The 17,517-nt window shown below is 42.6% G+C and overlaps 3 protein-coding genes across 15 annotated transcripts in view; 2 read left to right on the top strand and 1 right to left on the bottom strand.

Moving 5' to 3' along the window:
* Rhpn2 (rhophilin Rho GTPase binding protein 2) overlaps window positions 1-6,631 on the top strand; it is a 65,802-nt gene extending 59,171 nt beyond the window's left edge. For both annotated transcript variants that reach the window (XM_021239639.2, XM_004858809.3), the window contains exon 15: window positions 5,199-6,631. In XM_021239639.2, the coding sequence (XP_021095298.1) occupies window positions 5,199-5,459 (261 nt within the window). In that variant the 3' untranslated portion in view covers window positions 5,460-6,631. The remainder of the gene's footprint in view (window positions 1-5,198) is intronic.
* A 423-nt stretch (window positions 6,632-7,054) lies between these two features.
* On the bottom strand, window positions 7,055-10,484 carry Faap24 (FA core complex associated protein 24). 9 transcript variants are annotated; one of them, XM_004858806.3, is made up of 5 exons: window positions 10,377-10,483; window positions 9,964-10,079; window positions 9,729-9,868; window positions 9,285-9,437; window positions 7,055-7,793 (listed from the first exon to the last, which is right to left on the bottom strand). In XM_004858806.3, exons 1-5 carry the CDS (start codon window positions 10,403-10,405, stop codon window positions 7,545-7,547), a joined length of 687 nt encoding a protein of 228 aa, XP_004858863.1. In that variant the 5' UTR covers window positions 10,406-10,483; the 3' UTR covers window positions 7,055-7,544. The 9 variants fall into 9 exon arrangements, with proteins under 9 accessions (XP_004858863.1, XP_021095302.1, XP_004858864.1 ...); XM_021239643.2 differs by having other exon boundaries at window positions 9,729-9,807; window positions 10,377-10,482; XM_004858807.3 differs by having other exon boundaries at window positions 10,259-10,386.
* Window positions 10,485-10,615: 131 nt separating this feature from the next.
* Cep89 (centrosomal protein 89) overlaps window positions 10,616-17,517 on the top strand; it is a 50,219-nt gene continuing 43,317 nt past the window's right edge. For all 4 annotated transcript variants that reach the window (XM_087191019.1, XM_087191022.1, XM_087191018.1 and 1 more), the window contains exons 1-2: window positions 10,616-10,818; window positions 13,745-13,851. In XM_087191019.1, coding sequence (XP_087047145.1) covers window positions 10,780-10,818; window positions 13,745-13,851 — 146 coding nt within the window. In that variant the 5' untranslated portion in view covers window positions 10,616-10,779. The remainder of the gene's footprint in view (window positions 10,819-13,744; window positions 13,852-17,517) is intronic.

The following is a 17,517-nucleotide window of genomic DNA, read 5'->3' as shown; positions in this document are numbered from 1 at the left end:
AGGGATGTCTTTCCATTTTCTTATATCCTCCATGATCTCCTTTTTCAGAGTGCTGTAATTTTCAGTGTAGAGGTCTTTTGCTTCCTTTGTTAGGTTGATTCCTAAATATTTCACTTTTTTGGATGCTATTGCAAAAGGAATTATTTCCCAAATTTCTCTCTCAGTGAGTCTGCTATTTATGTGTAAGAAGGCTATTGTTTTTTGAGTGTTGACCTTATATCCAGCTACTCTACTGAATCTGTCAATTAGGTCTAGAAGACTAGAAGACTTTAATTAATGCTTCCAGAACTATATTGAACAGGAGTGGTGATAGTGGGCATCCTTGTCTTGTTCCTGATTTTAGCATGAAAGTTTTCAGTTTTTGACCATTTAGTATGATGCTGGCTGTTGGTTTTTCATAAATAGCCTTAATCAGGTTGAGATAAAGACTTCCTATTCCAATTTTCTGTAGCATTTTTATCATGAATGGGTGTTGGATTTTGTCAAATGCCTTTTCTTTATCTATTGAGATGATCATGTGGTTTTTGTCCTTGACTCTATTAATATAATGTATTACATTTATTGATTTACGAATGTTGAACCATCCTTGGATCCCTGGGATAAATCCGACTTTGGTCAGAGTGTATGATCTTCTTGATGACCCTCTGTATTCTGTTTGCCAGTATCTTGTTGAGGATTTTTGCATCTATGTTCATTAGGGAGATTGGTCTGTAGTTCTCTTTTTGGGTTGGGTCTTTCCCTGGTTTAGGAATCAAAGTAACACTTGCTTCCAGGAATGAATTTGGAAGCCTTGCTTCCCTTTCAGTTTCCTTGATGAGTTTAAAGAGTAATGGTGATAGTTCTTCTTTAAATGTCTTGTAGAATTCAGAAGTGAAGCCATCAAGACCTGGGGTTTTCTTTGTTGGTAAATTTTTTATTACATTTTCAATTTCACTCATTGTAATTGGGGTGTTTAGAATTTCTATATCTTCTTCATTTAACTTGGCAATTCGTATGTATCTAGGAATCTGTCCATTTCTTCTGTGTTTTCCATTTTATTAGAGTACAGGTTCTCAAAGTAGGTATTGATGATCCTCTGGATTTCTGCTGGGTCTGTTGTGACTTCACCTTTTTTGTTCTTAATTGCATGGATTGAGCCTTTTCTTTTTTTTATAAGGTTGGCTAAAGGTTTATCGATTTTATTTATTCTTTCAAAAAACCAACTCTTGGATTCATTAATTTTTTTGTATCATTCTCTTAGTCTTCATTGCATTGATTCTGCTCTGATCTTTATAATTTCCTCTCTTGTACGTGCTTTGGGTTTGTTATGCTCTTCTTTTTCTAGGAACTTGATGTTCTGCATTAGGTTATTCATCTGAGTTCTCTCTGTTTTCCTAATATGGGCATTCACTGCTATGAATTTCCCACGTAGAACTGCTTTCATTGTGTCCCATAGATTCCTGTATGTTGTACTGGCATTATCATTTACTTGTAGAAACTGTCTAATTTCTACTTAAATTTCCTCTCTGACCCATTGGTTGTTCAGGAGGGTGTTATTCAATTTCCATGTGTTTGTGGGAGTTTTTTTTTTTCCTGTACTGGGGATCAAACTCGGGTCCTTGCGCTTGCGCAGCAGGCAGTGAAACCACTGAGCTAAATCCCCGGCCTGTTTGTGGGAGTTTTGCAGTTTCTTATGTTATTGACCTCCAATTTTATTGCACTGTGGTCTGATAATATACAGGGGGTAACTTCAGTTCTTTTACATTTACTTAGACATGTCCTATGAGCTAGCATGTGATCTATTTTGGAGAATGACCCATGTGCAGCCGAAAAGAATGTGTATTCTGATTTTGTGGGGTGGAACACTCTGTAAACATCTATTAAGTCCATTTGTTCAGTAGCTTGGTTCAGTTCTAAAATTTTGTTGTTAATTTTTTGTCTAGATGATCTTTCGATTTGTGATAGTGGGGTATTGAAGTCCTCCACTACAATTGTATTAGTGCTTATTTGATTTTTCATGTCCATTAATAATTTATTTTGTATAGTTGGGGGCATTTGTATTTGGTGCATATATATTTAGGATTGTCATCTCTTCCTCTTGGATTGTTCCCTTCACAAGGATGTAGTGACCATCTTTGTCTTCTTAGTTTTGGTTTGAAATCTACTTTGTCTGCAAATAAGATTGCTACCCTTGCTTTTTTCTGGGTTCCTGTCACGTGGAGAACTGTTTTCCATCCTTTTACTTTCAGTCTATGGATTTCCTTTTGAGTTAGGTGTGTTTCTTGTATACAGCATATTGCTGGGTTTTGCTTCTTAATCCATTCTATTTCTTTTGATTGGTGAATCGAGGGCATTAACATTGATAGTTATAATTGATAGATATTGACTCATCCTTGTCATGATGTTTTGCTGTTGTTGGCTCTTTTATTTCTTGTTTTTCCCCCCCTTTTCCTTTAGTTTCTTACCTTGCCTGGTGGCTTCCCTCTGTTGGGCATCAAGGAGTTGTGACTTTCATTGTCTTTTTCTAGGATATTTCTTAGAATTGTTTGGAGTGCTGGTTTGGTGTTCATGAAATTTCTCAGGTGTTCATTGTTGTGGAAGTTTCTAATTTCCCCATCGATTTTGAAAGATAATTTTGCAGGATAGAACAGACTAGGTTGGAAGTTATTTTCTTTTAGGGCTTGAAATACTTCACTCTAGGCTCTTCTTGATTTTAGGGTTTGTGTTGAGAAGTCTGCCATGATTCTGATGGGTTTCCTTTGTAGATGATTTGTTTCTTTTCTCCAAGTGCCTGTAGGATTTTGTTCTTCTGCTGGGTTTCTGGGATCTTGACTATTATATGCCTAAGTGTAGATTTTTTTTTGATCATGGCTAGTTGGAGTTCTATATGCCTCGCTTATCTGTATGTCCAATTCTCCGCCTCTGTCTGGGAAGTTTTCTACTATTACTTCTGTGAACAGTTTTTTGTTTGTTTTTTGGTACCGTGGCTCGGCTCGAACTTGGGTCCTTGGGCTTTCAAGGCTGGAGTGTGAACCACTGAGCTAAATCCCCGGCCCTGTGAACAGGTTTTTTTTTTATGTCAATTGTACTTTCTCCTGTTTTTTCATGGACTCCTATCATTCTTATGTTCTTCTTTGCATCATCTAGCAGCTGCTGAATTGATTTCTTGTGGTCCCTTACTATTTGGAAGAGATCTCTATTTTTTTTTTTTTTTTTTTTTTTTTGGTACTGGGGATGGAACTCGGGACCTTGCGCTTACGAGAGAATCTCTATTTTCATGGTCCTTAACCGCAGTCCTGTCTTCTATACGTGGTATTCTATCTTCAGATTCCCTTAATCTGCTCTCCATTCTTTCAGTGGAGTTTTTAATCTCCTGAATATCTGTTTGAATCTGTTTCATGGATTCCATTTCTTTCTTATGTTGGGCAATCATGTTTTCCATTTCTTTCTTATGCTAGGCATTCATGGCTTCCAGCATGTTTCTGAGCTCATCTATTTTTTTTATCTGTTTCTGTTCTAGAGCCTCTAATCATGTCTTTCACTCTGCTCACCATCTCTGTAGTTATCTGGGAAATTATTTCTGTTTTGAATTTTTCTAGAGCCTCATTCATCTGTTTTGTTACTTCCTGTGCTATCAGTTCAGGGTGTCCAGGTGGTTGATTATCAGATTTTTCCTCCTCATTTCCCCCAGAATTTGCCTTTTGTGGGGTGGAAGTCTGAATTTGTCCCTTACTTGAATGTCTTATTTTTGTTTTTGGTACTGTCCTTGGTTTAATTCCTGGGTTGATTCTTTGAAGTTGATTATTGTAAATATCTTTGTGGATATATTTAGAACCCTTATGGAATGATTACTTCTCAGAGGTGTCTTCCAGATATAGCTGGTCTTTAGGTTTTGAGTTTCTAATGGCTCTGAGGGTGTGTCATTTTCATTATACCAGGAAGGACAACTGATTAGATCAATCACAACACCTTAGCCCAGGTGATATAATCAGCAACACAATAGCATCAAGTACCTCTTAGAAAATGACAATTTGTGGTAGTTATTAATCTATCACCTTCAACTGTGTGAATTAATTCAAAATCAGAGACCAACCCAACATATGTTTATAGTGAATAAACTCTTCAATATAGCAACTTTACCCTTTGGGATAGGGAGTTAGAAGGAGTTGGGGAGGGAGGAATAGGTAAGTAGGATAGGAGAAGGTTAGCAGTGAGGCCAGAGGACACAGGTGAAAGGAAAGAGAAGAAAAGAAAGATAAAAAAGAAATATGAATTAGGGGCAGAACAGGAACACAAAGGGAGATGAAGAACAATGTGGGACAGCAAGGGAGTGAGGCAGAGAGACAGAAAAGAGAAAAGAAAAAAAAGGAAAAATAAAAATTTTAAAAATAGCAAAGAAGAAAAAAAATTAATAAGAGCAAAAAAAAAGGAGTAATTTTGAAAATAACAAGAAAAATGAAGGGCCTCCTTCAGGGTATGTCTCTGCTATCACAATAGACAATGTGGGTAGCAGTGTGCAGTTATAAGTCAATGAGTCTTAGTAAGCCAGTCAGTGACTTGTGAGATTCCGGCAGATTTCTGTCTGCAAGTCCCAAGATAAGCTCCCTGTCATCCTGCAGGGTTGAACTCTGCAAGGTTCTACTGCAGGTTCCAGCTGCCTTTCCCCTAAAGATAGTCCAGGTTCCAATGGGAGGTGATGATCCCTCCAGCTTACCAAGTACAGTGGTCTGGTGTGCCTTTATTGCAGAGATTCTCTTCACTTTTCCAGTGGGCTTCAGTTTTCATCAGGGAGCCTGAGAGTGGCCCTCTCTCTGTTGTTCACTTCTGCAGCTGAGGACAATGGCCTTTATGCTCCCCTCTGCCTCTGTAGGATGGATCCAGCCGCGGTGGGGGCTGTTGTTGCAGGCGCCCACATGGCCAAGCTGGAGGCTGGTGGGCATGCCGGGGGTCCTCACTGGCTAGGTCTCCGGCTAGGTCTCCTGGTCGAAAGTGGGCGGAGTGAGCCGTACTAAGCAGGGCGCACTAAGCCTGTTCCTGCTCTGCCTGTGCCTGTCCTTGCTTTTAAGAGCCAAATTCTGTGTAAGCATTGGTCACCTTGGTTTTAGAATGAATCCTCTTAATAGGATGCTGTAGGTGCAGAATGTGGGTCTGAAACTTTATAATCACTGAGTAGGCATCTTGAAGACTTCTAACCTCCTTTCTTCCTTTTCTCTGTGCAGCATAATAAGTGTGCCACGTACTCTGTGGGAATGCAGAAAACTTACTCCATGATCTGCTTAGCTATAGATGATGATGATAAAACTGATAAAACCAAGAAAATCACGAAAAAGCTTTCATTTTTGAGTTGGGGCACCAATAAGAACCGACGGAAGTCAGCCAGCACCTTGTGCATCCCAGCAGTGGGGGTGGCAAGGCCTCATGTCAAGAAGAAGCTCCCCACACCTTTCAGCCTGCTCAGCTCTGACAGCTCTCGGTACTGACGGGAGGAAGTGGAAATGTTCACTTCCGGGGTTCACTGGGCCTTAACATTTGTGCCATAATGCAGAGTATCTCAATATTTTCAAATCCCATTTTCTCATGTGTTTGATGTGCTTTTATGAAAGTAACAAGAAACTTCTGAAGTTTGTGGAAAACACACTTGAGTATCGCAATATTGCTGCAAGTTATTTATTCTATAAAGTATTGTACATAGAGTAGTGTTGAAATCATGGTGGTTTTTTTTTTTGTACCGGGGATTGAACTCTGGACCTTGCGCTTGTGAGGCAGGTGCCGGAGCCACTGAGCTAAATCCCCGGCCCATTATGGCTGTTTTTAATGGTTACAGTGACCACTTTTAAGTACTCTCAGCGTTAAATTGTGGTTACCTACATTAGTACTGTTTGTTAACTGCCCAGGTTTGGGTAATAATCTTTCCTTAACCTAGAATTCAGATGACCCTTGAATTAAGGCAGGTCACAGGACTATGACAGAATGAAATTTGTTACTAAAAACTTCTAAAGAGCTGCTTCCTCATGGAATTCATTAACTTAAAATAAGATTTTCCCATTATTTCTACCTAATATGAATGCTATTTCCAAATAAAGCCTAGTGCCAAATTTGTCTTGAATTATTCTTTTTTTTTTTGCAGTGCCAAAAAAAAAGTACTACCAAGAAATAAAAATAAAATTTAAAAGCAGCTTTTCCCAGTTTCATGCTATTTGTAAGTTGCTAACACAGTGGCAGTGTTAGATGGAGATGCTGTCTACAGGGTAGATAATATGCTGTTTGATACTCAAAACATTTTCATTGTGTTTAAAGTAGAAAGTACATAACTATATTTTAAGAGTCTTGGGTAAAAAAAGTAGATTTACATTTTATACGGTGAAGATGTAAATGATTCAAATTTAAAGCTCTGACTTTTTTAAATGAACATTCTTACCAGTTTGATTTCTCTGGCTATAAGTTGGATGACACTGTGACTAATAAAGATTCATGGTTGACATAGTAAAAGTGACATAGCTTAAAAATATAGCATTTTGAGAATGAGAATTTAAATATTTTATATTGTGCAATATCTTAAGGGAAGCAACCACCTTTGGGAAAGTGTATCTATCCACTGCTCATAGAACCATGTTTGTATAAATATTTAAATAAATACATTTATCTGACTTTTTTTGCTTTTGGGTCACTTTAATTCTTTCAAATAAGTATCACCCTAATGCACAAGATGTTTTTATTGTTGATTTTTAAACATTAAAATAAAATGAGCTCTTAAGTTATCTTAGTATTTTTAAAAACGTGGCATTTTTAATGTGTGTATTTTTTTAATGGGCACTTGTACCCTTTGATCCCTAGCCCCTGGCTCCCCTCAGTGGCTGCAGCACACTCTTAATGTTTTCTGGTGTATCCTCCCATTGCTGGGCCACAGGTATACAGACACCTTCTTCACACGTATTTTTCATCTTTAAATGGGGAATTTCAGACCCCAGGCTTTCTGTGTTCAGAAGACACACCCAGTAGTTATAAACAGACTGTGTGGTGGCTATCCCTTTCCTCCAAAAAAACAGGAAGGGAGGAATGAAGGCACAAAGGAAGGGACTGTTGTACATCTGTTTATTTACGTTGGCAGCAGCCCTCTGAGCACAGCATATGCAGACCAGACCTGAAGAGCAGCAACTGCCACCAGGAACGGGGGACTTAGCATACACAGTGCTTCACTGTCGGTTAGTTTCCTTTAAATGGTCACACGCAGTGTCTGAACTTTACAAGACCTTCCCGTGGCAGATGTTGGTCAAGGTCACTCAAAAATCCGCCTTAGCTAGATTTTTGCTCAGAATGAGTCTCAGCAAAGGCAGATCCTCGATGGTCTTTTCATCTTAGCAGAATGAGGTAGTGTCACCTGCAGCCACTAACTTAAATGCCCAAACCTAGAGAGCAAACCCTTACAATTCAGTCTCCATTAGGCCTCTCCTTGTGTTTCACAAGTTGCTGTGAAAGGAAATTTTTTCTTGTTTTTTAAATATAAAAACCGGATCTTGTAGTTTGTGGTCTAAAGGAGAAAAACATCGTAGATGTGAGGCCAATGGTCACCTGGACTGGGTGAAGAAGACATGGATATGCTGTGCTACTGCCTGTCCAACAACCGGCTCGAGTTCTTGGATGGAAGCATTACTCAGCTGCTGGATACTTGGAAACTTCTGGAGCAGAAGAAGAGCTTTAACTTTTCCAACTCCTGGGATCTGCTGCACAGTTCGAAGAAGAAATGGCTCAGAGAGCACAGCCCGTTTCTTCCTGAGGAAAGGGTTTTTATTGGGCTCTTTGGTTTGCTCTTGAACCTGAACAGGAAATGAAAGGAAAAAGCACATAAGCGCCCTCTGGAGGACTAGCAGTTTTCTTAAAATTTTTCCATTTGATTGGGCTTGTCTTGTAGGTTCAAATGTTTACAGACGCCATGAACATAAATCTTCAGACATCAGCAAAATAACTGAATCTTTAAAAAAATTATTACAATTGCCTTTAATCCCTTATGAAGCAATTGCCTTTAATCCCCCACAAAGCACTTCCTCTTGTTTCAAATACACACATCCCATTGTTCTTTCCACTTTCTGAAGCAGTTCTGAAAGTCCTCTTTTGTGAGTATCTTTAGTTGTGCTGTAGTGGCTGCCTCAATGTCCTGAATCAATTAAAAATGTTAATCTTTCATAAGAGCCAGAAGTCACACAATGCCAGATCTAACGAATAAGGTGGACAAGGACACACCATAATGTTTATCTGACTGAAATTGCCATAAACGTTTTGAATTGATTCAGGATACCGAGGCAGCCATGAAAATATACTCACAAAAGAGGACTTCCAGAACTGCTTCAGAAAGTGGCAAAAATGATGGATAAGTGTGTTTGAAGAGAGGTGGAGAATTTTGAGGGACTGACAACAATGTATCTTTTTTTAAGACAAGATCTCACTATGCCAATGTGTCTTTTAATGCAATAATTTTTAAATTTTTCTTTTTTTTTTTGGTACCGGGGATCGAACTTGGGACCTTGCGCTTGCGAGGCAGGCACCGGAACCACTGAGCTAAATCCCCGGCCCTTTAATTTTTAATTTAAACATTCACACCCAGTATCTAAATGAGACCTGCTTCATACAGGACCTGTGGGAAGCTTGCCTATCAAAGGAGAAACCCACTCAAGTCAGTGGTGGTTATACCAAGGCAGATAGTAGCATTATTTCATAGCAAGTTAGGAATTAAGAACCAAAGGATGCAGTGGAGAGAAATCTGTGAACCTCACAGGGCTGCTTGCATTTCCAATTTGGTTCTCAACCCAAGTTGCACATCAGAGGGGATTTAAAAACAAAAATGGATGCTCAGGGCCTGTCCTCATGTTCTGATTTTCAGTTGGTCAGAGGTAAACCTAATGCATCACTTTGTGAGTGTGTGTGTGTGAGTGTGTGTGTGTGTGTGTTTGTATGGTGCTGGGGATCAAACCCAAGGTTTCATAGATGCTAGACAAGAGCTCTACCACTGAGCTGCACTACCAGCTCTGTCACTTTTTTAAAAAAGTTCACCAGCATTAACTGCGGGATAATGAATGACAGAATTATCACATTAGCCTGGGAGTCTTAAAATCAGATCTTCAACTTGTTCGCTTTGTTATTCACTTGCCTGAAGTGGGTGGCAGGCTCAGCTGGCTGCAGAGGTGGCTGCTGAACTTTCACACAGATTGGAGTCAGGGGTTACAACTATATCTAGTGTGAAATGATCCATCAAAGTGAGTTGAGAATCTGCATGAGGACAGGGCTATTGTGAAGGAGGAATCCATACTTACTAACTGCACAATGAGGCAGGACGCTTCTGTCTGGTTGGCCACTGGAAGCAACACCATCCCAAGGTCCAGCACGGTAAACTTCTGTATGTTTGGGAAGTACTGTTCACTCATTTGTGTTTTTTCAACTACTACAATCCCTTGAAGATTATGAGACTTAAAAGAAAAATGTAAACAAACCATTTAGTAAAGAGTTTCCTTTCAAAATTTAAACCCTGAGCCGGGGATTTAGCTCAGTGGTTCCGCCACCTGCCTTGCAAGCACAAGGTCCCGAGTTCAATCCCTGGTACCAAACAAACAAACAAAAAACCTATCACGTTATTGGTGGTCTCCATCGTTGGCTTGGGATGACCAATGGGATTACAGAAATTATTCCAAGGGATTGGGGGTGGGGCGGGGATGACACAAATCAATGTTCAATTTCAGTTTCTTAAATTCAGTACTTACATTTCTGATCCGAACAAGTCTCTTTCTGTAGCCATTTCCTGCCACTAAATCAGCTTCGGTGATATAGAGAATGCAAGATCTGCTGGACAGGTAAAAATCTACAGCTGTCAGGCCATCCTCAAAAACGAGTTTAATTTTCCCTTAAAATACAGACAACAAAATGAGTTCTGTGACCTTTCGTTAAATGTGTGGTGAAAAAAGGGCTTGGCAATGGAGAGTACCCCAACCCACCGACCTTGCATCTCTCGCGCCAGCTGCGACCCACGCCATTTCTCGTTGGCCAAGATGTGCCCAAAAGGCACGTGCACGGGTCCCGTGCTGTCAGAGGGGTTGTCCATCGGTGGTCTTGATCTAATGAGGCAAATGCAAGACAGTATTTGAAAGGCTCTACTGCACACGACTCCACATTCCCCTCGAAGCCGGGCCCCCTTTGGCAAGATTCCGGCTACAGAGTGGTCAGTGAAAGACTGAATAATTTTTCAGGTCTAAGAACCAGGAGACCTGGTGGCTGCATCCCTCGTTTTTGGTACCTGCCTGGTCCCTGATACCCCAGCTGGGTCCGCACCCTGTCTCTTCCGTCCAGTCCAGGATCCGGGCAGAGGAGCGGACCACGCCTCCACCCCTGTAGGTAGGATCAGAGAACTTTACCTGAGCCTGGTCCACTTCCGGGTTCGCATCCATTGCTCCTGCCCAGTTTTTCGTCCTGCCCGCCCTCGTCCTCCCACAGCGTCGGATAGGCTGTGGTGCCTGTGATTGATACCTGATCTGACCAATAAGAGGACAGACAGCTAAGAAAGCTTCCGCGCTGGTAGAGATTTGAACGAGACGCACTAGTTGCCAAGAGCGACGGGCTTGGAAGTAACCTTAGCTCTGATTGGTCGAAAATAAAACACAGCCAGTGGCGGGCGTGGTTGTTGTGAAGTTCCTTGGGAAGAAAAAGCGTCCGGAGTTCTTCCAGTGGTAGTAGAACTGGCTTTAGGGAACGGTCTCTGGCCCTGGAGATAGATACTCTTAAATCCAACCCTTGACCTGGTCATCCCCCGCAGCGAGGATGCTCCTGGGATTTCGGAGATCCCGCAGGAGCCAGTTCGTAAGTAGATTCAATCCTGTCCTGCTCATCGGCCCCATGGGGCTGGGAGTTAGGTAGGAGATGAGATTTTGGGGCGTATTTGGGCTTTGGCCTGGGATTAAGGCAAGGCGGCGGCACCGGAGGAAGTGTTTTTCAGTTTGAAAAGCTCAGATTTTATTCGGGTGTGGTGGTGCCTGCTTGTAATTCCATCCCTGGGGAGGCTGAGGAAGGAGGATCCCAAGTTCGAGCCCAGTTCGGGCAATTTAGCGAGTGTCTGTCTCTAAAGAAATAAATAAGTATAAATACGTAACTGAGGGTGTAGCTCAGCGTTCCCATAGTCGGGAACAGTACTTCTGTATGGATGGGAAGTACTGTTCACTCATCTGTGTTTTTTGAAGTACCACAATCCCTTGAAGATTATTAGACTTCAAAGAAAAAAGTAAATCATTTCGTAATGAATTCCCACTACTGCAAAATAAAATAATACATTATCCGCTGTTTGGAATATGGAAGGCCATTCTGACTGCTAGAGTATCAAAGATATGCAGGGATGAGGAGGGGTAGCAAGAGATGGATTTGGGTCCCTTGGTAGGAACCATTTTATACGGCCTGTGCCATGCCCTGTCCCTGAGGGTGGAGGTAGGCTCATTCTGTCACTTAGAGACTGGAGGACCATACCTAGGAAACAATTATCGTGATACAAGTGAGAAATGGGGGGTCCACTCTCAAAACAAGCAGAGCTCTGGCCTGGGATTTAACTCAGTGGCACCATGCCTGCCTTTCGATCCCCGGTACCAAAAACAATCAAAACAAGCAGAGCTCATGAAGCCTTTTTTTGGAGGATCTACCTGATGCCAGCCCTTGGGGATTCAAAGGTTAGGAAGAAAATCCTGATCCCTGCACTCTGGGAGGCAGAGGCAGGAGGATTACACGTTTGAGCCTAGCTTGTGTAATTTAGCCACTCAGCAAGATCCTGTCTCAAAAAAAGAAGAGGGGAGGCTGAAGATGTAGCTCAGTTCTGAGGCGCTGGGTTCAGTCCCCAGTGGGGGCGGGGGGAGAAGAAAAAGAAACCCCTTTCTTCCTGAGTATCTGGAGGAGAGTGGAGAGGGAAGAGGGCGACAAGTTATATGACAAAAACAGGGAGGTAGATGTCACACAAAGAAGTTCACAGAGTAGAGGGATAGGAGAGATGTCTCTGGAACATCTGCTCCTGTGAGTGGCCTTGGAACTGGGGATGGGGTCTGCAGGAGACACCATAGATCTGCCCATCCCTGACTCCTGAAGGAAGCCCCTGGCTGCACTTCCTTCCCTGCCCAGTACCTTGTACCTACCACCAGCCAGTTAGTCTTTGAAGAGGCCACTTTCAAAGGGTGCTGCTCACTGGGCCATGAGATCTGGTCAGTTTGTATCAAAGCCCTGCAATTGGAAATAATCCCCACTGCCACCCCTAGCCCATCGTCCTGGTCTCTCCCACCCAGGTGATGCTGGCAAACTGGAGTGCTTGTAATTTGCAGGACATTGTCACCAGTGTCTCACTCTGGTCCCTTGTCCATGTTCTTCCTAGAATGCTTTTCCATCACATTCCAAATGTGAGAACATTGGCTGTCTTTGAAGACCGAGTCTGAATGCCTCTGTAATTTTCTCCAGAGAGAACATTTGAGGTCCCCTTGCTGGCTCCAAGATTTAAGAAGGCTTTCCCTCTTTGGGCTACATCTCCCTTGATATTTTTTTATTTAATGGTACCGAAGGTTGAACCCAAGGACCACTGAGCTAAGACAAGGTCTTACTAAAATTCCCAGGTTGGCCTCAATATTATGATCCTCCTGACTCAGCCTACCTTGTAGCTGGAGTTACAGGTGTGCAAAACCATGCCCAACTAATTCTGTGTTCTATAACAACGATTTGGGTGTTTATTCCTCTATACCCCTTTGAGGATGAAGACATGTTTTCTTCATTGCTATCATGGTATCCTGCCTCTGGAGACTAGTGTCAAGAAAATGAAGATTAGGCAAGTCTCAGAAACTTCTGAGAGAGCCAGGGATGTAGCTCAGGGGTGCACTGCCTGCCTGGCAAGAAAAGGGCCCTGAGTTCAGTTCCCGGTACAAAAAAAGAGAAACTTTTACCTCCAGTACCTTCAGTTACCTAAAGCAGTGTTCTTTCTGCCTTTCATTGTGTATAGGAATTTGTTTTCCATACCTTACTTTGAATCTTTTGTGTGTGGTACTGGGGAACAAACCAGGGCCTTAATACTGAAATACATCCCTATCCCTTATTTATTTATTTATTTATTTATTTATTTATTTATTTATTTATTTTGGAGACAGGGTCTTGCTAAATTGCCCAGGTTGGGCTCTAACTTGCATTCCTCCTGGTTTAGCTTTCCAAAGTGCTGGGATCACAGGTGTGTGCCACCATGCTCAGCTCCCAGCCCTTTAAAATTTTTTTTATATTTTGAGATAGGATCTCATTAAGCTGCCCAGGCTGAGCTCTAACTTATAATTCTCCTGCCTCAGGCACTCAGAGTGTTGGGATTATAGGTGTGGGTCACTATCCTTGGCTCTTACTCTGCATGTTTGAGCTGAGCTACCTAAAATTTTCCCTAAGTTCCTACCAGATGTGGGTCAGTGTGGTCAGTGCTAGAGTTCTAGGGTTGACAAGGGTAAAGGCGCCTGTTTCCCAGGAAGTCATTCCTACCTACAGGGGAGGCATGGGAGGTCCCATTGTGAGTAGTGCTGTGGGACAAGTGGAGGGGCTGCAGGGCGACTCGGGGATGCTCAGCAAAGCTGAGGAGGGAGAGACAGAGGCCCCTCTAAGGGGCATTGTGGTGGCAGCAGTCCCTGGTGCATGCACTTGGAAAGTGGCTGGATCCTCGGGTAGGAAGAGGTGGTGACAGGACCCAGGTGATTTCTCCTAGCCTGGTGACTTCTGCTGGGTTTTATTTGTGCAGAGACACATCGTCCATGGCCTCCTGCCTGCAGCCAGCATTGCTCCGAAGCCAGCTGTGCCTCGAACACCTCCTCCCCGAAGCCCCAGCCCATCCTCAGAGAGACCCAGGTGAGTCTCAGATGAGCAGGTACTGAGGTCCACCCCATGCTCAGCTGCCAAGTACAGGATCCTAGAAGGTGAAAACTCACAAGCAGGATGACTAGAATCCTATAGAAAAGTGCAAGTAGGGCGACTGGAATCTTATAATTTGAAATTTTTGCCACAGTGCCCTGATTCTGCCTCCACTGAGCGGCAGTGGACTTCTTTGGGCTCTGTCCCTTTCAGTGTCTGGTGCTGTTGCATTTCACAATTGGCTGCAGTTCATGTTTTTCAAAACAGAAAGCATGAAAGCCCAGCTTAATAATCCTTCAGAGAGTTTTGAATTGTGCACAAAAAATTGTGTATTTTCTTTTTAGACACAATTCTTCCTTTTAAAAGATCTGCTATGTGGGTGTGGTGGTGCACCCCTGCAATCCCAGCACTCAGGAGGCTGAGGCAAGAGGATTGCCATGAGTTTGAGGCCAGCCTGGATTATATAGCAAGACCCTGTCTCAAGCCCACCCCCAAAAGAAAATAAGCTATGATTTCCCATTCTTCAGCACTCCAAATGCACCAAAAAGCTGACTCTTATTCTTGGAACTTCTGCCTGTGCCCGCCAAGATTTAAGACAGGAGGGTTTAAGACTAGTGTTTTTTTTGTTTTTGTTTTGTTTTGTTTGTACTGGGGTTTAAACCCAAGGCCTTCACACTGAGCTACGTCCCTAGCCTTTATATTTTTTAGTTTTTGAGACAGAGTCTCAGTAAGTTGCTAAGTTGACCCAGGCTAGGCTCAGCCTCCCAGAGTGCTGGGATTGTAGTCATGCCCCACCATGCCTGGCATCGCCTAGTTTTAATTCATAAACTCCACTGAATGAGAACTGACTTCATCTCAGAAAGGTGCTTTTTAGTCTCCTTTGGTACTAGAATATCGTATGCCTCCTGATTAAAAAAATCACTCTGAAGGGCTAAGGGTATATCTCAGTGGTAGGGCACTTACCTAGTATGCATGAAGTTTAATTCCTCAGCACCACCAAAGCAGAAAAAAAAAGAGCCACTCTGAAATGTCTTAGTGTTTGATTTTTCCTTCAGCATAATCTTGATAACATGGATAGCATGTATTAGTGTTTACTCTCTGCTGAGTACTCTTGGAAGTAGATGGCCTTGTTCCATCCTCCATCCTCTCAACAACCCTGTGAGAGGGGTCCCCGGAGGCTCAGGTGGTAGGGAGGCTCAGAATCACAGGCCTGGCTGTTGAGCGGCTGCCTCCCCACAATGGGAAGGTGGCTCTTTGTAGCTCCTCAGACTGGTGTGAATGGCTTTTTCGTTGTGTTTTGGGGACTTATTTCTATTATAATCCACTGTGCAGGAGAAAAGTAATGGAACAGGTTACTTCATGGCAAGCGTGTTGTGGACTTATTAGAAAAATCTCTCATTGTCTCCTGTGCTTTACACAACTATCTTCCTGGATTATAGTCTTTATAACCTCAAATAATCAACATGGTTTTAGCAAATTTGGCGTATTTCTAGATTCTTTATTTCTAAAAGATAACATCTCAGTTAATCTTATTTTTAGTACGAGGGATTGAATTTAGGACCTTGCACTTGCGAGGCAGGCGTGGTGCCACTGAGCTAAATCCCTCACCCTAGTGAATCATATTATTCCACTTCTTGTATTTTTATTTTATTTATTTATTTATTTATTTATTTATTTATTTATTTATTTTTCATTTTCTTGAGGTAGGGTTTTGCTATGTAGTTTGGGCTGGTCTTGAACTCACTCTGTAGCTGAGGCTGGTCTTGAATTTGTGGCAGTCTGCCTGCCTCAGCCTCCCAAGTGCTGGGATTCCAGGTGGGTACCACTATGCCCTGTTCTCCACTTCATATATAAAGTAAGAATCTTCCAGCAATCAATTTCTTTCCCCTCTTTGGCGCCACTGTTGTCATACACATAAATTCTAACTGTAGAAATGCCACAGTGTATGGTTATTATTTTTGCTTTAGATAGTCACTTGTTTGGGTAAAGTCAGTTTTATTGAGGTATAATAAACTGTACATATTTAAATCCATAATTTGATAACTTTTTTTTCTTGAAGTACTGGGGATGCAACCCAGGGGTGGGGGGCTCTACCACTGAGCTTACCCTCAGTTATATTTTTTAGTTTGGGGCATGGTCTCACTAAGCTGCTAACAACATATGGAATGCATGCCAGTAATCTGTATCCTGCCCGGAGAAAATCCCATAAGACATGAGGGGAAAGTTTAAAAAGATGCCATACTCACGACCCAATGCGAAAGTACCAGCCCCTCCCTCGTCCATACCAGCGAAGCCATAGAAGCTGTCCTGTTCTTTTGTGTCTGTGACTTCTATAGCTCCTCAAGCCTAATACCCTTCTTGATTTTTCTCTTACTCCCTAACTCTGCCTAAGAAATCTGCCCATGCCTCTCACTGATGTGTCCTGAAATTCTTTACCTCTACGCATTGCTGAAAAGTCCAAGTTCAATGTCTCCTCTGAGAATTAAGGCAAACTGGCGAACTTTTAGCTGCAAGCCTCTGTACAAATGAAAAGAAAAGTCGAACACTTGCAACATTCAATGGCATAAGATAGACATTTCTATTCCAGAAGTTACAGACAGGAGCATACAAAGGAATGGGAACAAAGCAAGTCCAAAATCCAGCAGGGCAAACATTAAATCCCACAGTTCCAACTTCCAGCATCCCTGGCAATCTGTGGCAAGTTATGAACTCCAAAGGGCTTATGTGGCTCCGCCCCTATGGCACTTCCGGTGGTTGTAGCTCCCATTATTTCTCTCTTGGGGCAGCTCTGCTCCCTCCTTGCAGTTCTCAGACAATCCACACTCCTGGCTTCTTCAAACTTCTGGGGTCTCCGCTGCACCTTCGACTTCACACACTGCCTTCTCAGGGGCACATTGCCTGGGCTCCCAGGCCTTCTTCTGAGATCTAGATGGAAGCTTTCCTGACCCCACAACTCTCACATTCTGCATGCACCTAAAACCAGTGCCACATGGATGATGCCAAGGTCAGCTGCCCTCTGGAGCAGTAGCTAGTCTTTCCTCTGAGCTGTAGGGGTTCAGTGCGATTGCTGAGCACTCTGAGTCCAATTCTGAGGAACAGATTCTCTAGGCTGCTGCCATTCTGGAACATGGTGCTCTGGGGCTCTCTTCTCAAAACAAAGTCATTCACTTTTGCAGTTTTGAGGCTTTAAAGGGTGAGATCCTGCTGCTTCTTGTGATACCCTCACACCATCTTTTTTATTTTCCTGTTCTTTCTCAGCAATCAAGATCTCCTCTGCTCTATCTTTACAGTCCACAGCTTTACTGGAGCTTCCTTTCTGGCCAAACTCAAAACATTTTAAGTCATTCTGCTGGGATCTTTGCTCTTGATTCTCAACATAGATCTGGCTAAAAGCCCCCAACAGCAGCCATGCCATGACTTTAACATTAGCTTGCCTTGAAATCAGTCTCAGGCAAAGTCTCTGGACACAAACAAAATGCAGACAAACTTTCTGCCAAACCATAACACACATCATCTGGAGTCTTCCCAGCAGAAACCTCCCGAGCCTGATCTTTACTGGTTTTCTGGTCATCTGAGCTCTGACCAGAATCTCCCATACAGAACAGCCTCAGGAGTTCCAGCTCTGCTTCAGCCGGCATCTCCGAACCTTTCCTAACTCTTCCC

This window comes from Heterocephalus glaber, unplaced genomic scaffold (assembly GCF_053883595.1).
Source record: "Heterocephalus glaber isolate CG9 unplaced genomic scaffold, H.glaber_assembly_v1.0 deba00001561, whole genome shotgun sequence".
NCBI classification, from domain to species: Eukaryota; Metazoa; Chordata; class Mammalia; order Rodentia; family Bathyergidae; genus Heterocephalus; species Heterocephalus glaber.
Note: the sequence above shows the minus strand (reverse complement) of the source record. Positions and strands in the feature narration are given on the sequence as shown.